This window comes from Protopterus annectens, chromosome 1.part1, assembly GCF_019279795.1.
Source record: "Protopterus annectens isolate FY-2018-M chromosome 1.part1, PAN1.0, whole genome shotgun sequence".
In the NCBI taxonomy this organism is placed as follows: Eukaryota; Metazoa; Chordata; order Ceratodontiformes; family Protopteridae; genus Protopterus; species Protopterus annectens.
In genome coordinates, this window is record NC_056726.1 from 562,694,283 (window position 1) to 562,714,282 (window position 20,000).

Sequence of the window (20,000 nt, forward strand, 5' to 3'; positions counted from 1 at the left end):
AAAACTGCACTACAGTAGTTGTTTAGTTGGTGTGTATCACTATGTGCTTAAAGTTACTTTTACAAAGCAGAATGAAAGCAGGCAGTAAGGCCAGGCTGAGTATAGACTGGCGAGCCGTCGCCATTTCAATAGGAATCTCATTGGGTAACAATTATTAGAATATGGCTTGTATATTTTATGTCAAGGATGTGAGGATAATGCGTAGTTTGTATATTGAGGTATAGGTTTAACTTTTTTGATCTTTGTCATACCAAATACGTGTATTGTAGAAATGTGTAATGCATTAAGTCATTTTCTTATTGCATTTTTTGCAAGGGAACACAGCCACGCTGTTTGTTCCATAGATTTGTTCTTGCTTCCACCTCTGTTTAACCACAGTTGCAGAAACCAACTCATCCCTAAAGGAGCTTGCTCTGTTGTTTGTAAGAGAACCCTTTGCCTGAGACATATGTGAGAACTTATTTTTGTTAACATTTATTACTTTAATTTTTTTGCCAGCCTCTAAAGTCCATCTTCGCTTTAATCAACTTGTTTTGAAGTTTTCATTGACCACCATAAAATGCTTTTACTGGTGGTGTGATAGGATGTGGCCTTTCTCGCATTTCTGTAGTCAACAGAATAAATGCAGGACGACTGCATGTTTTATTAGCAAAACTTGTATAATTGGAATTTCTGAATATTTGCCTTTATGTTTTCATTTTGCATGAAATGTTCTTAAGAAATTGCTTTGTGCATTAGAAATTGAGTTTGCAAATGTGGTAAAAGTAAGCTGGGAATTATTGATCTGTGGTGTATATCTTAATAAATTCTGTTGTGAAAAATTAGTAGCAATAACATTAAAACAGAAACATATATTTTTTTATTCTGTAAAGGCATTGCTAGGTTGTAGTAACATTAATGGCTGTTATGTCACTTCTATGGGAAGTTGAGAGTCATTGCTAGGTTGTAGTAACATTAATGGCTGTTATGTCATTTCTAATGGAAGTTGAGAGTCATTGTGTGTGTTCAGTTTTTTTTTGGGGGGGTCACCTTAAAATTGCATTGTTAACATGCTGCATAAGAACAAAAAAAACTAAATTGTTTAGCAGCATCATTAACACATTTTCATATACATTTTATACATGTGCCAGACTACGGAATTATGGTGAAGTTTACAAATTGGATGCAGTAACGTTCTGGAATTCAAATAGTTTTTAACAGCTTGAATGCATCTATTTTAATAATTACTAAACAAACGTCCAATGACCAACAGTTGGGTGTGATGTTTATGTATAATCTACTATATGTGTGATTATTGACTAATGTCATTTGCATTCTGGCTATATTCAGTTACAGCAAAAATGTCATGTCTCGCTATGACTTATTTAAATTCAGTGTCCTTTTGCTTTTGCTTTTGTCCATGTTGGTGTGAATGACCTGAGACGTATCTCCCTGGACTACATGAAAAGAGATGTGGAGGAGCTCTCCGATCTTGTAGCCCAGGCAGGCATGACCCTAGCCCTGAGTAGCATCCTGCCATCACCCAGAATGATGCTGCAGTACAAGGACAAAATGATTGACTTCAACAATTGGCTAAGCTTCTGGTGTCATTCTAAGGGGATCCAGTATTTGTCTGCCTGGGACGACATGATTGACAGGCCACAATGCTTTGCCAGAGATGGCCTGCACCTGTCGGCCTTGGGATTCCGGATACTGGCTAAGGCTCTTGCTACTCCTATAGTGCCTTTTTTAGGCAAGGTTCAAATGACAAATTCACCACCATAACGGGTACAAGCAAGCAAAATCTGAGGGTAATGCTACTCGATGCTAGAAGTCTAAACCTCAAAATGCACTCACTCGAAGCACTCCTTAAAATGGAGAACACCGACATCTGTGCAGTGACAGAGCCCTGGTTCAAAGCTCCAGAGAGCACCCCTGAATTACCAGGCTATAATTCATTCATGGTAAATAGGAAGAAATTACCAAGTAATGGGATACTAGAATGGCTGGGGGAGCTGTGTATGGGAAAGGAAACTTCATGTTATATAACAGTCTGAACATTTTTATAATGGCTTCCATAGTATAATCTATCAAATCACACCCTCTAAAACCACCCGTTTCTGTGAGCAGTAAGGCAGCATGACAGTTTTTTTTTTTTTAACCTAAGCATTTCTTTATTTCATTTTGTTGACTGGCTGGATATCATTATGCTTAAGGCATTTTCACAGGGGATAATCAAGGTGCATTTAAAAACAGTGGACAAATTGCATTCACTGTTCTACAGAGAATAAGAAGGAAAAAGATAGTGCTGTATATTCTGGAATTCTGAGTGCTGCAATGCATTTTAATTTTGATGATAATGAATTCAGTACTGGACTTGCTTGGCTCGCCGTATCACTTGGTTGTCTGCTTTCCCTCCCCTTATTTTGAGAGTTATTTTCATACATTTTCTTTGTAACATACAACAATATGTAAGAGAATACATATTAAAAAGTGTATTTTTGATGGGATGTAACCTCATTCGAACACTTTTGAAAGCATTTTGTAGATGGAACTTTTTCTGGGCTTAGGGGGTTTCATTCTTCCTGTTAAATTAATATTCATATTTCTTTAATATTTAAAGTTAATAACTAGAAAAGACTGTGCAAGGCACCATAGGCAATTTATGCTTCAAGGGCAGTAGGCCTTGAATTTGTAGATCATCATCATCTTTCGGCTGTTACCGTTAGGGGTCGCCACAGCGGATCATCTCTTTCCATTTCTTCCTGTCCTCTGCATCTTGCTCTGTTACACCAACCACCTACATGTCCTCTCTCCCCCCATCCACAAACCTCATTTTAGGCCATCCTCTTTTCCTCTTACCTGGCGGCACCATCCTTAGCATCTTTTTCCCAATATACCCAGCATCCCTCCTCAGCACATGTCCAAACCAACGCAATCTCGCCTCTCTTGCTTTGTCTGCAAACTGTCCAACCTGAGCTGACCCTCTAATATACGGATTCCTAATCCTGTCCATCCTAGTCACACCGAGAGCAAATCTTAACATCTTTAACTCTGCCACATCCAGCTCGTGACTCCTGCCTTTTTGTCAATGCCACTGTCTCCAGCCCATATAACATAGCTGGTCTCACTACCCTCTTGTAGACCTTCCCTTTTACTCTTACTGGTATCGGTCTGTCACAAATCACTCCTGATACTCTTCTCCACCCATTCCAGCCTGCCTGTACTCTCTTCTTCACCTCTCTTCCACACTCACCATTACTCTGAACTCTGTTGATCCCAAGTACTTAAACTCGTCCACCTTTACCAACTCTACTCCCTGCATCCTCACCATTCCGCTACTCTCCCTCTCATTTACACACACATATTCTGTCTTAGCCCTGCTAACCTTCATTCCTCTCCTCTCTAAAGCACATCTCCACCTCTCCAATGTCTCCTCAACCTGGTCCCTACTCTCACTACATATCACAATGTCATCGGCAAACATCATAGTCCATGGGGCCTCCTGTCTGATCTCATCTGTCAACCTGTCTAACACCACTGCAAATAAGAAAGGGCTCAGAGCTGATCCTTGATGCAATCCCACCTCCACCTTAAATGGATCTGTCATGCCCACTGCAGTCCTCACCACTGTCACACTACCCTCATACATATCCATTACCACTCTTACATACTTCTCTGCCACTCCCGACTTCCTCATACAATGCCACAACTCCTCTCTAGGCACCCTATCATATGCATTCTCCAAGTCCACAAAGACACAATGCAACTACTCCTGACCTTCTCTGTATTTCTCCAACTCTCAGAGCAAACACTGCATCTGTAGTGCTCTTTCCTGGCATGAAACCATACTGATCACTAATAATCACCTCCCTTCTTAACCTAGCTTCTACTACTCTTTCCCATAACTTCAAGCTGTGACTGATCAGTTTTATCCCTCTGTAGTTACTGCTGCTCTGCACATCACCCTTATTCTTAAAGATAGGTACAAAACACTGTTTCTCCACTCATCAGGCATCCTCTGACTTTCCAAAATTTCATTAAACAATCTAGTTAAAAATTCCACTGCCATTTCTCCTAAGCACCTCCATGCTTCCACTGGTATGTCATCTGGTCCAACAGCCTTTCCATTCTTCATCCTCTTCATAGCTGTCCTTACTTCCTCCTTGCTAATCTGTTTCACTTCCTGATTCACTATCCCCACATCATCCAACTTTCTCTCTCTCTCTCTCTCTCTCTCTCTCATTCTCTTTGTTTATCAGCCTCTCAAAGTACTCTTTCCATCTACTCAACACACTCTCCTCTCTTGTGAGTACGTTTCCCTCACTATCCTTTATCACCCTTACCTGCTGCACATCTTTCCCAGCTCTGTCCCACTGTCTAGCCAATCAGTACAGGTCCTTTTCTCTCTCTTTAGTGTCCAATCTCTCATACAACTCTCCATACGCCTTAACCTTAGCCTTCGCCACCTCTCTCTTTGCCATGCGCCTCATCTCCTTATACTCATGTCTACTTTCTTCATCTCTTTGACAATTCCAATTCTTCTTTGCCAGCCTCTTCCTCCGTATACTCAACTGAACTTCTTCATTCCACCACCAGGTCTCCTTGAAAACACTGAAATATAAAGTTGTTTTCTAGCAACAACCTCTTCAGTAGTTTCAAATATCTTTAATATGTAATTATTCAGATTACTTTTACTTCTGCAGAGATTGTGCATACAGACTGATATTGGTAGATTGTAATGACAGAAGTTCGAGTGGCTTTTTATGGTTGAAGTGTTCTGAACTGGGCAGTTTGCCATTATTAGCCCATATGTTTTGTTTCATTGCTTATTAGAAAAGTGTTCAAAACTAAATGTATAGCATACTCTAACAAGTGGTGCTATTATACAAGGGATAAAATTCAATTGTATATTATAATTGATACAGTCAGAAACATGAATCAAAGAACATTTGCATGGACCAAAAAATGTGTGCAAGGGCCTATAATTTGAAAACAGCCCAAAGGTAAACTTAACCTGCCACTGGCCAGATGCATTTTCTTTGAATGTGGGTTTCAGTGTTTCAGTGAATGTGGGTTTCAAAGGTAGAGAAGTTTTAATGCAAAGTGTCTTTTCATTGTAAGACACTTGCTTTGTTTAGTTAATGTCCGTCAGTGCTTGTGCTATAAAATTTGAAATAAAAGTAGTAAATGAAATCCAAATATCTGTAATCATTGTAGAAGTAAAGCATAAAACAGTATGCACACAGAGATTTGAACAGTGTCTATGACAAATGGGGAGAAATAGCCAAGTAATGGTTTACTGGAATGACTGCGTGAGTGGAGGGGTGGGGATGTGTGGGCGGGGCAGCAGAGGGGTGGGGCTGCATGGGCAGGGCTTGGGTTTGCACCCCCCTGCAAAAAATCCTGCGGGCTCCCTTGCCTACTGATGATGTGTTGTTGCGATAGTAATCCTGCTCAGTACGAGAGGAACCACAGGTTCAGACATTTGGTGTATATGCTTGGCTGAGGAGCCAGTGGTGCGTAGCTACCATCTGTGGGATTATGACTGAATGCCTCTAAGTCAGAATCCCGCCTAAATGTAATGATACCACAGCGCCGTGGATCTCCGGTTGGCCAGGGATAGCAGGCCGCAAGGCCGGCGAGGAGCGCTGCTCGTCACTGGGTCGGAGCATGGATGGAAGGGGGCCACCTCTCTCTAGCAGTGCACCGCATGTTCATGGGGAACCGGGTGCTAAATCATTCGTAGACCTGATTCTGGGTCAGGGTTTCGTACATAGCAGAGCAGCAAAAAGCTGCGATCTATTGAAAGTTAGCCCTCGAACCAAGCTTTTGTCGCAGGTGGGGGGACGGGCTCCGTGCCCTTGCGGGGAGGGGGGACCCATCCTCGGGGCCGCCCCCCCCTGCCAGGGTCCAGAACGCGGGTGGGACTTTGTTTCTCAGTGGCAGGCCGGGGGACCAAGGGAGCAGGCTCTGCACCCCCCCAGCACCTCTGTCCAGATAGCTGGAACCCCTGCGGGCATGGAGGGGGATGACGATTGCGTACCCAGGCTTAAGGGTCGTCCCCGGAGGGGCAACCCGGTGGGGGGGCACGCGGTCCCCGGGAGAGGGTGTGGGGACATCCGGGGAAGCCGGCTTGGGGCGTCCTGTTCTCCAGCACCCCGGGGGAGCGGAGATACGGTAGCCGAGGTGTCTTGCACCCGGGGCCAGCCAGGGAAGTTGGCGGATGGTGCGGTCTGGCCGAGGGCCTCCCCCGGAAGCCAGGTGTGCGATCCCATCCTCCCGGACCCCGGGAGAGTGGAGATATGGCCGCCGAGGCGTCTTGCACCCGGGGCCAGCTGGGGGAGTTGTCTGATGGTGTGGGCTGGCCAAGGGCCTCCCCCAGTAGCCAGATTCCTGATCCCAGCCACCCAGCCCTCAGGGGTGTGGAGATACGGCCACCATGGCGTCTTGCTCTTGGGTCCGTCAGCGGGCAGCTTTTCGGCTTCCAGTTGACCACCTGGCACCCTGGGGATGAGGCCCTGTGAATGGCGGCGTGCAGGGGGTGAGGGGCCATGGGCCAGGAGGCTCAGAGTGGAGCAGCTTCAACGGCACCCGGCGGGGGAGACAGGTGGACCCGAGTGGTGAAATGCGCAGGGATGCCAGGACCCAGGGCCATCTCCCCCGCGAGTTTGAAAGCCCAACACAGAGGGCAAAGGGCAGAACCGGCATCGTGGAAGCCCGGATGAGAGACTGTCGGAGGCGTTGCAGGCCAGCAGAGTTCCATGAGGCCGTGAAGGATCGGAGGGAGGTCCCCCTGAGAGGCTCAGAGAGCACGGGGGACACAGAGCGATTTGGCAGCCTCCAGAAGATATCTAACCCGGAAGGAGAGCTCTCCCACCCCGGTAGAAGTGGAAACCCTGAGGGGGTCCCGTCCCCACGGAAGTCTGGAAGGGAGCGAGGGGCCGAAATCGGCCGGGCTGGGAGAGGGGGGTCTGTACCTTGGGCCCCTCCGGGACAGAAGTCCGGAAGGGAGAGAGGGGCTGAAAATGGCTGGGCTTGGAGAGCTCCCGCCCGGGAGAGGAGCATCTGGACCTCGGCCCCTTCCAGGACGGAAGTCCGGAAGGGGGAGAGAGGGGCAGAAATCAGCCGGGCCGGGAGAGCTCCCACCTGGGAGGGGCGGGTCCGGACCATGGCCCCCATTGGGACGGAAGCCCGGAAGGGAGGAGATATGTCCGCTGAAGCATCTCGCACCCAGGGCCGGCCGGGGGAGTCGGCGGACTGCGTGGGCTGGCCGAGGGCCTCCCCCGGAAGCCAGTTCCCAATCCCATCCTCCCAGCCCTCAGGGGTGCGGAGATATGGCCGCCGTGGCGTCTTGCACCTGGGTCCGGCCAGGGGAGTCAGCAGACGGTGCGGGCCGGCCCGAGGGCCTCCGTCGGAAGCCAGGTTCCCCCCTCAGGGGTGTGGAAATACGGTCGCCGTGGTGTCTCGCACCCGAGTCCAGCCAGGGGAGTCAGCAGATGGCACGGGCCGGCCAAGGGCCTCCCCCGGAAGCCAGGTTCCCGATCCCGGCCCCCCAGCCCTCAGGGGTGCGGAGATACGGCCACCATGGTGTTTCACACCTGGGTCCATCCGCAGGCAGCGTTTCAGCTTCCGGTCGACCACCCGGCACCCTGGGGACGAAGCCCTGTGAATGGCGGTGTGCAGGGGGCGAGGGGCCATGGGCCAGGAGGCTCGGAGCGGAGCAGCTTCGACGGCGCCTGGCATGGTGGGGGAGGCAGGTGGACACGAGCGGCGAAATGCGCAGGGAGAGCATGGGGGACACAGAGCGATTTGGCAGCCTCCAGGAGATATCTAACCGCATGGATCATATGATCCTATACATATAATATATATATATATATATATATATATATATATATATATATATATATATATATATATATAAAATCAAAGGGCATAGCAAAATTAATTTAAAATGGGTGGCGAAAGCCAAACACACTCTGGCTAGGCTTATAAATGCCCTAGGGCAGATAGCCTAGTATGAACCTATGAACCTATCATAGGAAGTTACTAGGCTACTTCCCCTAGGGCCCTTACAAGCCTAATCAAGTTCTACCCTTGCTTCCATGATCAGCACCAGTTGCCCTTGTCCAAAAGGGACACAGGTGAAACCCTGCGGTGAATTTATGGTTAACCATCCAATTATCCAGATTGCCATATAGGATCATAGGAATACTGTACTCAACAGTTGGTTTAAGTAGAGCTGCATAAAAATGGATAGTAACTTCTTTTGACTTGGAGGATATGCCTTTAGATGTTAATTGTGCTAAACAGAAAGATTTTCTGAGAATTCCTGATACATGGCAGTCAAAAGAAAGAGCACTATCAACCCAGGCTCTAGGATTCCTGACTACATTGTCATTTTGGAGTGGGGCATTGGCTATACTGTACATCATGGGAAAGAGTTGCTTATCAAATGTGATAACTCCACACTTTTTTGCATATAGTTTACCCATTTTTGTAACCACTAGTTTATGATAGTTAGCCTTTGCTGTAATGAATGTATCAGAAGGAGACTCCTATGCACAAATTCTAAAAATTTTATTTCCCTAATCTAGAAGAGATTACAATGGCAAGCTATCGCATTGTTTAGTAATTTTAATGAACATGTAAAACAATCTGTTTCATCCCGAATTTCTGTTCATTAAAAACAAGTATTTTCTTTAGGTACATATTAAAATACAGAACAAGGATCAGAGGGGACAGTGTCCTATATGGTCAGAGTTTTATGAAAACTAGAATCAGATTAACAAAACAACCATTAATTTATGTTTCTGTCCTTTCTTATTACAAAATAATCAGCATAAAAAAAATCACCTTTCAAAAATGTCTATAATTTAGCAATAACTGACATAAATTGTTCGGATGTGGTATCATATAAACACACAATACACTTTACACTTAATTTCATTATGTTATGTACATATTATCCTTCAATTTATCTAATCCATGAACATCGACACAATTTGAATAACCTCTCTCTCTCTTTACTGCTTTTATTTTATTTGGGTCATTGGAGGATGCAAGTAAACCAACCACATTGCATGTCCTAATAATGCAACTAACTGCAAATTTCATTTCTAAACTCGAGTCTATATTTTTAACTTCAGCTTTAAAATACTTTTGAAACTATTATTGCAATCAAGTGCATCATAGAAATTCATGCATTTTAAACTGCTGCTTTAAGATGCTTTTGATATTATTGCAATCAAGTGCATTATAGAAATTCATGCATTTTAAACTGCTGCTTTAAAATGCTTTTGAAACTATTTTTCCAGGATACCATGCTCTAAACTGATTTTTCAGTTATGAAATCTTTCTCACTTCACCACACTTAAACACACCCTTGACATCTGTGCCATTTCCTGTTTCAGTAAACACTTTGTATAGATTACACCACAGTTCACTTTGCAACCAGCTTACAGAAGGGAACATGCATCTCTTTTTAAATCTACTAATTGGATTGTTTCCACTTTTCAATGGAATAAACTACATTGTTTGCAAAGATGAGGATACAAAAAATACCACCAAGGAGGGAAAACCTACTTACCAAGGTAAGAAAAAAAAGAATACATTAAATGTCTGTTATAAAGTGAACGTTCTATCCAATCTGAAATACTAAATACAGTATGAATAAAAAAGTGAAAGTTCTATACAGTCTGAAATACTAAATACAGTATGAATGAAAACGTGAAAGTTCTATCCAATCTGAAATACTAAATACAGTATGAATATACATTGCTTGTATTTGCTTTTTGAGTGGTTAAAACTAAAACATAAAATAATCCTAAAACCTTTAAGAAAGTTTGAAAGTTCCTCTTTTTATTATTTTTTGTAAACATATGTAAATATATGTTTGAATGGGAAACATTTGCACTTAATAAACTGAGCAAAAATATATGCTAAATGACTTGGACTACCTTTGTCTAAATCAAAACTATTATCTAGAAATGTAATGTCTTTGGGTGGTAAACGAATACCAAAGGACACTGGTAGAATGTGAAAACCTGAAGTATATAAAAATTTGTCAGTAGAAATTTATCTTGAAGTACAAATTGTCTACAGTGCACAAAAAAACAGACAGGCAGAACAGTAGTTGTGTGTTTGTGTATGGGGAGGCCTTTATTTAATGTTCCATCTGATAAAATAGCTCATGAATATAGTGTACATTGACCTGACGCTATGAATACCTGAGTATGAATACAAATGCCTGGTATCAGGATAGATTTCACTACCTTCAGAATTTCCATCTTCAAACTTGTATATACCACCTAGAGGAGTCAGCCTGAATTTTTGGAATTGAATATGAACTTTTAGATTTTTGTCCATACATTAACTTCTTTCTTTCTGTCTCTGTGTCCGGAGGAAGATTTTTCTCATTTTTTTAATTTGAGAAATTTGAACACGTTATTTATGAATGAAGTCGAGTAAGGTTTCCATAGCATGACAGAATGTTAATGCATAAGCTGTTGCTAAAAATGTATCTACATTTAGTAGCCATTACAGTGACAGTAAACAGCATTAACTTAGATGGCTGCAGATCTTATCTCAGAGGCACTATTGCTGGATTAATTTCTGTAATATGAGGTCAGTGACATTTAAGACAGTAATATCATGATTTATTTAGTCTGGTGATGATACTGGTCCATTTGGTTTGACATTGATTACAGTGGTGATCTGTGTAGATAATCCAAAGCAAGTATAAGTACATTAATATAAAACAAACACCAAAATCAGTGATAGGTAAAAAGAAATAGGAAAACTATTAGTAAATTGCAGACTTAGGGACAGTAATATTACTGTTCTGTTGTATCATAATCAAACTATCACAAATCCATCTACCCCCCTGGTTCTAATTCTTACTTTATCCAATTAAGGGTTTTAGGCAACTGGAAACTGTTCAGCAAACAATGAACATAAGGCAGGAAAAGATGGCATTCCATCTCAAGTACCATGTACGCTTTATGTACACAAGAGAAATCTAAATTTAGCCAGTTTACCTACCTACATGCCTTTGGGATGTGGGAGGACACTGGAGCCCTCAGGAAAAACCTATGAGGGTATAGGGAAAACATGCAAAGTCCACATCAAATCACCCCACTTGGGACTAAACCAATGAACCAATGACCGCATGGTAACAAGATTGAATGTCGCATCTATGTGTCACCCAGCAGAAATATATATGTACAAAAAATAAAGGTATCCAGAATGCTGTATCTACCATGTAGTGCTATAACAGCAGTAAAATGTGTCTCTTAAGAGTAAATGTAGCAAAAGTTAAGTGATAAAGACAATTTAAAGAACAGCTCAGGTAAAAATAAAATAAAATCACATACAAATATATACTTAAACACACACACGTATGTATACATGATGGGTTGTCATTGTCAGAGTTCAGTAGTAGACAGTTGTTGGCATAATGGAGGTTAAGGGTGGCATAATGGTTTAGGTTTTTACCTCACAAACACAAGATACAGGGTTTGATTCTCACATTTGAGGGAAACTGACTAGGCTTAAAATGGTCCACAAGAGCAGCTAGCTAAGTACTTATCTGTGAACCTTCAATTCCTAAACCAAGAAGGAAAATTCATATTTCCCCCTTAACCAGCTCAACCCATTTGTGAAATGGTAAGCTACAGTACCAGCATTCTCATTTTAAACTCTGGACTGGGAGATGGAGAACCAGTTAATAGGAAGCAAGATGAGTGACTGATAATCAGCTCTCGTTTCTTCTGGAAAAGTTGTGGGGAACGTTGTTAGTGAAACATCCCCTAGTGGAAACAAAATGCTAGCCTTACCTACCAAATTCATAATCTGAGGGGATATTCTAGCATAGTCCTTGTAAAACTGCAGAGCATATAGTAGCATGCTTACGATACCTCAGCATCTGCATTAGATGAATTACATGCCATTTATGCTCAACTCCTGAGAGACTTCTTGGCTGCAAACATCTGCATTAGAAGCTGAAGCTTAGTGAAACTTGCAGTAGTACATTTAATATTTTGTTAAGTACAAACTTGCAGTTTTAAAAGTACTGTATTTTCTTTTTTTCTGTTTCCTAATTGTGTGTTTCTGAACAGTGTGCTCTGTGTCTCTCTGCAGTTAGTTTGCCACCCTCCCTCCCTGTTCTTGTGTTGGTATTAGTGTTGCTGGCTCTGGAATTGCCTGCCCCTCCTGTAAGTCTGTATTAGAACACTCCTCCTGGGTCCATCTTATTTGCTCACTTAGCCAAGTACAGTGAGATCCTATTCTGAGTCTAGTGTTCACTCTACTTAATACAGAAAATTGATTTGAGAAGGCTCCAAAAAAAAAAAAAAAAATTAATTTGCTTTTACTGTATTTGTCTTTCCTCCTACTTTATTCTGCTTTTCTTAAAAGTACACAATTTTATTTATTCTGCTGCATTTATTACTGCTTGGTAGTAGCTTGATTAAATTGTAACTGTTATTCTACGTCTTTTGGTTTAAGCACTTGGGCTTCATACAGGCTGTTTTACATTAAAGGGGCACTGGCTCGTTTCTTAAACTGCATTTCTGCCTCGGACCGAAGTTGAAACACTGTCACTCACTTGGGAAATCACCTCCTGTTTTTGTGACATCACTCACGACGTATTCACAATCCCACCCACGATATTGAGTTACTTAAAAATGCCTGCAAACCTGTATTCCAGTCCTGTTTTGCTTCCTGTGATATAATACACTGAGTACTTTGGTTCCCCTGCTTCAAATGGTGCTCGCTAGTTTTTCTGCATTGTTTTTTTTAGATGAGTATTATTTTAGGCAGTAAATTCAAAAAGTTTTAGAAAGTGTATACATTTTTGTACATGTTTGTTGCTAGACAATTGCTCCAAGTTTCTAACTGCTGGCTCACATCATATCTCTCAACTGTCCAATTTTTTTAAAGAAAGTTTCGATTTTTTTGGCTCATAGTAAGGGTATAACATAACAATTGGCACACTTACCTGACGGCAGTAGCTGTGCAAATGGTAGCAGACTAACTGCTTAATGTATGTTTAGTATGATCTTGTGTGTTGAGCTGTGTCACTTAGTATGGAAATAGAATCCTGTTTTGATCACTGTATATTTGTATTGATTGCCAATTCCTCCAACAGGAGATTAAATCTTCGTTTGTGAAACTGGTGTTAGGCTTGTAGTTAACATTAAGAGAGACCTGGCGATGTGTTAATTAACAGTAACAACGTACTTGTTGTCTAAGGTATCTTTTCACTTGCTTTTTAGCGTTGTGAAATACTTCTTTACAGTTCTAAATTCACTTAGAGGTGGTATGACAAGTAATCGGATCGTGTACATTATCTCGGAATTGTGGTGCATAAGGGAAACAAGTTTGCTTTTATAACGCACAACAATTTAGATGCAGGCTTGCCAAGATATACAGAGTCTGTCTAGCCACTAAGTTGCATAAATTAAGTTCTAGACCCAGTATTTAAGTATATACACTTACACCAGCCTGACTGGCCAAACTTGTCAAATTTTAGAATTTAAGCTGTAATATCACCTCCAATATCTTTAATCTTGTGCCGTGAGTGAACTGATTTACTGTGTGTTTTGTACCTACCAGCGACATGCCTGCAGAGCAGATCTACATGTCATTTGGAATGTTTCTTCACAGAAGAGCGTCTGCATGGTTTGTAGCCCTAATTTGTGATTAGTAACTGGTCACGCTAATCTTATTATGGAGCGCACCCCCCCTCTCCTGAATCTTATCCAAGTACAGCTAACCCAGTAAGCAGATAATAAATAAATGTTTATGTGGAGAATATGCGATTGAAGTTTGTTCAGCTTCTTCAGTATTTCTGAATATTAAAACACCAAGGGCAAGTAAAGAGAAATGTGTGATCTTAAATGAGGTTGGTTTGTGTCAAAATTAAGGGAGGATTTATGACGCCAGCATGTTTTGAGGAGTGATGAACAATGTACTGCACCCTGGTTATAGACCCATAACTTTTGGTTACTTTTAGTTGTTGTACCTTTCTGCTTACTCAGCAAATGCTGTCTGTAGGCTTGCCGCTTCTGTTAGGTCTTGCTTTCTTATCTGTAAACTGCACTAACTTATGTATTAATTTCTACAACAATTTTTTTTCAGTTATGAAGCAGAAGTAATGTAAAGTTGATGCAGCACATATTGTAACATTATTTAGGTTCAGTGTGAATTTTTAGAGTGGTTAAGATGACAGTCTTAAAGGGGTCACTGTTCACTTTTAACTCTGTGGTAGAAAACATTTGTTCTTAAGAATATGGGCAATATTTTGTTTTAAGACATAATATTCCCTGCCTGACCCGACAGTGAGTGGGTCAATTGAATGATGGCTAATTTATGTTGAGGGCACTTGAGTGATAGTCATATATGCTGTCAAAGAGGATTAATCAACATATGGAGAGATGTGTAAATAGTCCACTATCTTCGGGCACCAATACTAATCTTTCTTCTTCTGCTTGAAATTCAACTCTCCTTAACCATTCCTGGGCTCAGTTCTGATTGACATGAGGCAGTTACTAGAGTTTTCTGTGCTTGCAACTATATTGATACATTTTCGGTATTTCTTGCCTTCTTATCGGATCCTTCATCTTGTATTCTTTCTTTTCTTTTTTGGCACATTCGGTTGATGCCTGATTTTTATCTGCTTCTGGTTTGATTTCCATTCCTGCTTAACACTGATATGCTTCTGCTAGTAAGCAGGGAAGGTTGTCCTAGACTTATTATCCTCGTGTTTTAAAACTTTCACTTTGTTTGGATCTTGTGAGGTCAGCAGATATGTATGCAATCCTATAAGTGGATCTGTACAAGTAATCAATTTTGAGGAAGCCCATACCTCCTTCAGAATGGGAATATATAATCTTTTATACACTGAATTTTATAAATCATTTTATTAACATGAAGTGTTTTTGTTGTTATCCTGTCCAACTGATCCAGTACCTTTTGGGGCCAGTCAATCACTCCAAAACTGTAAGTTAGGAAAGGAAGAGCAAATTGGTTTGTAGCCTGAATTTAGTTCCTAGACGCCACAGTTGTTCTCAATATTAATTTGTCTTTTTGAAAATATTCCTTACTAATTTTTATTTGCATTTCACGTTTTATTGTTCCTTCAGCAATTCCCAAAAATGTACACACTCCCTCTTGTTCAAGTTCTTTTATATCACATTCTTGTTCCAGATTTATATCTCATTGGTGCTGCAGCTTTCCTGCTTTAAATGTTGCTTTTGCACATTTATCAAGAACTAATGACATTCTTATATCATCTGAGAAAATTTTGACCACTTGCAGTCGTGCTTTCAGTTCTGTATCAAATGAACTATAGAGTTTTAAAGTATTCCTCAAAAGTAAGATAAGTCTTTACACTTTGTTGTTTCCTGGTAGTCAAATTCTAGGTAATTTGTTAAGCAGAAAGCTTAATGGATTAAAGGCAAGACTAAAGAGCAACAGTGATAAAAAGGCACCCTGGAATATCCCTCTTTGAATTTTTTATCCCTGGAATTGTACTTTGTCCTTTAACATGGCTTGACTTTGAAGTGGTTTGCCATTGTTTCATGGTCGCTATAATGCAATTGATCAGTTCAGGGTGTATCTTATACATTTGTAAGCACTCTTTTATTCTTGAATGCGGGATGCTGTCAAATGCTTTTTTGTGGTCTAGCCATGCCAAACTTAGCTTCTTCCCCTTTCTACAGTTCTCCATTATGACTTTAACAAAAAATGATCCTTTGTTCCACATGATTTTCTTTTGTTATCGACATTAGTTCCTGGGGGATAATTTATACATCGTCGTAAGGTAAGTTATTGTTGTATAGATTTTAGGTTAGCCTGCATTTTGCTCTTAAGTAGAAGTATTGTTTTTTTCTGTTGTTAATCAGGTTGGTGTCTGTTTGGGGGTGTGTATATAAATATTTCTTACTCATTGCTAAATTTTCATGTAAATATGTTACTAGTTTTAGCCAGAAGGTAATTACTGCATCTGTGCTTGGGGTTTTCCAGTTAGGAGCTTTTCTTCATTTTGTTTCCATTTCTCTGGTCCTTATTTCATCCCATGTCATATCCTGTGCATTTGAACTTATTCTTTGTTTTACTACTTTTATCCATTCAAAATCTTTGTTATGTTCCACAAGATCTTCATAGATATTTCTACAACAAATGTGTCTGTTTTCTTCTTTTTCTTTGGGGTGGGGGTGCTTCAATTCCTTTTGCCTTGTTTCCCAATTCTCTATAAAACTTTTTTGGGTCATCAATAAATTGCTTATTTTGTACTTTTCCTTTATATTTATCTGCATATCTTCTAAGTGTTTCTGTCGGTGCTATCTTTAGTTTATTATTTGCAGTACTGTACAATAGTTCCTCAAGATATTTTGATACTTTGCATTGCTGTTACTGGCTCTATCTTTCTGAGTATTTTTGTTGATCTGTTCCCCTTTCTGTACTCTTCTAACAGTGGCACTTCTTGCCTTAATTGCTTTATAGTTTTCTTTATTTGATACCTCTGCGTTAACATTTGATTTCTCCCCTTCCTTTCCTTTGCTGCCCTGTGTTTTGGTGGTAAGACTTTATCTGTTGTTAGCTTCACAGTAGTAGATCCAGTTTACTTCTGTTATATCACAAGAATTTCTTTGAACAGTCCTGAATAGATTGCTGTGTTCATTTGTGTTATCATAGTTTTCTGTAGTATAATGCTTTCATTGATTTTAATATGTCTATCCATCTCTGTTACATAAAGCAACTCTTCCCTTAGATCGTTGTCTTATAACCTGATGGCACATTCTTTTATTCTCCATTCCCTGTGAGCATTCTATCGCAAGTTCTAGAGCATCTTCCTAATGCCATATTCCCTGCAGTTACATCCAGTGTCATCCATTGCCTTTCCATATAGAAGCTCACCGATCTATCACTTGACAACATTGACTACGTCAGAGATGCCATATTTCCCTGTTCCATCCCTTGCTGTGCAACTCCACCTCAACATTTATACTGGTTTCCCACTGAAGGTTCCAAATTATCTTCATATGGCAACTGATCATATGATCAATGGAGTTTACTAGGCTATCGACCTGCAGGTTATTTCAAGCCTAGCCATTTCATACGAATGTAATACCATACAAATACTAGTCAATACCCAGGATTGCATTTAGTAATGAATGCCCATGTCTGGGAGGGTTGTGGGTGCTATTCCTGGTATGAATATATGGTGCCCCATCCACTTGTCCAGGTTCCTCTTGAACAGTGTCACAGAGGTTTCACATGAATTGGTAGCCTATTCCAAAGATGTGGCAGTTGCTGGGAGACAAATCTGTCCCTCCAGCATGCCCTAGTTAAGTCACAGGCCATTTTTGGGTCCCTGGAATGAGTAGCTATATTCTCATTTGATGTACGGATGTGCAGCAACTTCATAAAATTGGGGTCTGTGATTGCTCTGTAAGCCAGGCACAAGTCTCCCCTAAAAAGCCTATATGATACAGAGTATAGTGACAGGGACTTTAGTCAGTCTGTGTAAGGGATGTGCTAGAGTCTCTTGATCTTGTTTGTTAGAAACCTCTGAAGTCTCTCCAGTTGCTGCAAGTGCTTTGTATGGCACATGCAGAATGGACCACTGTACTCAGTTATGGGCCAGATTAGTGCACAGTATAGAGGGGTTATAGCCTCGAGGCAATGCCTTTACTAATCAAGTGTGTTACTTATAAAGCCTTCCTTACTACATAGACACACGGTGGCCAAAGTTGAGGTTTCAGTCAACTTGAGATCCCAGATCCTTTACCACTTCTTGGGTACTTAAGGTATTGTGGTTGATTTGATAGTGTGAAGGGACATTGTTTTGCTTAAGTGAATGATGATTCACTTATTTGCATTCAGTTGGAGACCATGACTATGGCATCAGTCGTTGGTCTGCATAACAATCTCATGGAGTATAGTGACATCATTTGGGGATTCAATAATTGCATCCAGTTTGCAGCTGTCCAAATATCTGGTCAGACACAACCCCTTAGTTTTGGCTTAAACTTCTGAGAAGTATATACCAAGCCATAGGGATCTAGCACTGACCACTGTGGCATGCCACTGGTGACAGGTCTGCTGGTTGATGTGGAGTCACCCACTTTGATAGTGCATGTCTGGTTTGTGAGCTGTTTGGTAACCCGTGTTACAACAAAGGGCTTTACATTCAGTTTGCAAAGTTTATTGGTAATACCCGAGTGTGGGATTGTGCTGAAAGCCTTTGCTAAGTAGAGGTATACTCTGTGCACAGATTTGCCCTCATCAATGGTTGTGGTCACATTTTCAAAGAACTTGACCAGATTTAACAGGCAGGATCTGCCCTTGACGAAGCCAAATTGGGTTTGATCCAGGGTTTGGAGGTCACCTATGTCTTTATTTATGAGGTTCATAATGATACGTTCCATGGCCTTAGAGATGAGGCTGGTCACACTTATGGGTCTGTAATATCCAGGCCTGTTGCTAGGCTATCTTTGTGGAGTGGAATAACTGTTGCTGTTCTCCATTCCGCAGGAACAAACCCTGTGGCTAGGCTATGATTGAAAAGGTACTTGATGGTGATGCTACTTCTTGCTTTAGCCTGCTTAGAAGACAGCCTGAGTATAGTGGCTGTGTTTTTTGCTTTGGACAGGGCTTTAATGACTTGCTCTTCAGATATGTAGGGTGGTGGGGGGGTAGCTTGAGGCAAGGTCTGTGATAATTTTGGAGGGGATAAGGGAGTAAAATTTTCACCACGTCTGTCCACTAGCAGGTTTGCTATCTCTGTGGGGCCAGTGTGTGTGATACCATTTGTCACTAGTTCTGCACATGCTTGAGTCCTACCCTTTAGGTTACATATGCAGCTGTAAAAGGCCTTGTGGTTATTCTTGGCTGTTCTTGCTAACTTTCTCTCAAAGCAGCCCTTGCAGAATTTGACAAGGTGTCTTATTTGCCTGTTGAGGCTGAGGAAGGTGCTTTTCCATTGTTGGGGTCTTGCTTTTGTATTCTTGGACAACAAATTTTTGTGTTTATTGTAGCGTTTGTTGATGTTGGATGTCCACCATGACGGTTTGTTTTTTACTTGGGGCTCTAACTTTGATTCTTTCTGGTATGGCTGAGTTTATACATTTATGAAAGTGATTGTACAGGGCTTTAGTATAAACTTCAGGGTAGTTACACTTCCAGCTTGAGGTGGGGCTTGGAATGCATTTACACCTTCTCCTAGGAGAGTATAGTTTGCCTTGGTGAAGTTTTTTAGTCTGATTTCAGCCTTTGTGAGTTCTGGTGTTCTGCCACAATGTCCACGTGCATAGGAAATGAGTGCGAGTGCAGAGAGGTGTGCCTAAGCACTGCACGGAGGCGTGAATATGTCAGCTGCAGACGCGCAACCTAAAATGCTGACTAGTACAGCCTGCCTCTAATAACAATCACTCCTGTCAGTGTCCGTGGATACTGAAATGTATGGAAAGCATACAAGACAGTTTTGCGAACACCAAAATAAAAAGTAAACACAAAGGCACGTAGCTGAATATTGAGTCCCCATCCCTCGAACAAATGACATTTAAAACCCAGTGCCTGTATTCCATTGTAGTGTTGATTGTTTACCAAGTGGAAGCGAAACGCAGCATGTTAGTGTACCGCTGCCCTTTGCTAAGCCTAGCCCAATGGTTAGGGTTACCATCTGTCCCACTTTGTGAGGGACAGTCCCTCTCTGGGCAGTAGTGCCCTTACCAAAACTATTAAAAATGTTAAATATCCTGTGATTGTAGGACATAATTATGTCCCATATTTTATGTAATAGTTCAATAAAATAGCTAATTCTGTATCTAAACTACCTAAATGTTACAAGAAACAGAATAAGCAACTACATCGCTAAAAGAATAAGCTGTCATGTAGGCATAAAAGTAAAGTACTAACCTTTGTACTGACCATGGGCATGTGTCGGCCTGTAAAAACTGGTGTGTCCCAAAGATGTCCCACTTTGGCCATCTGAAAAGGTGGCAACCCTA

General features: G+C 41.4%; 1 protein-coding gene across 2 annotated transcripts in view; it reads left to right on the plus strand.

The window, feature by feature from the left end:
• Nucleotides 1–9,412: 9,412 nt before the first annotated feature.
• The window catches only part of LOC122806395 (receptor-type tyrosine-protein phosphatase U-like), a 1,549,454-nt gene continuing 1,538,866 nt past the window's right edge, over nucleotides 9,413–20,000 (plus strand). For both annotated transcript variants that reach the window (XM_044076762.1, XM_044076771.1), the window contains exon 1: nucleotides 9,413–9,575. In XM_044076762.1, the coding sequence (XP_043932697.1) occupies nucleotides 9,455–9,575 (121 nt within the window). In that variant the 5' untranslated portion in view covers nucleotides 9,413–9,454. The remainder of the gene's footprint in view (nucleotides 9,576–20,000) is intronic.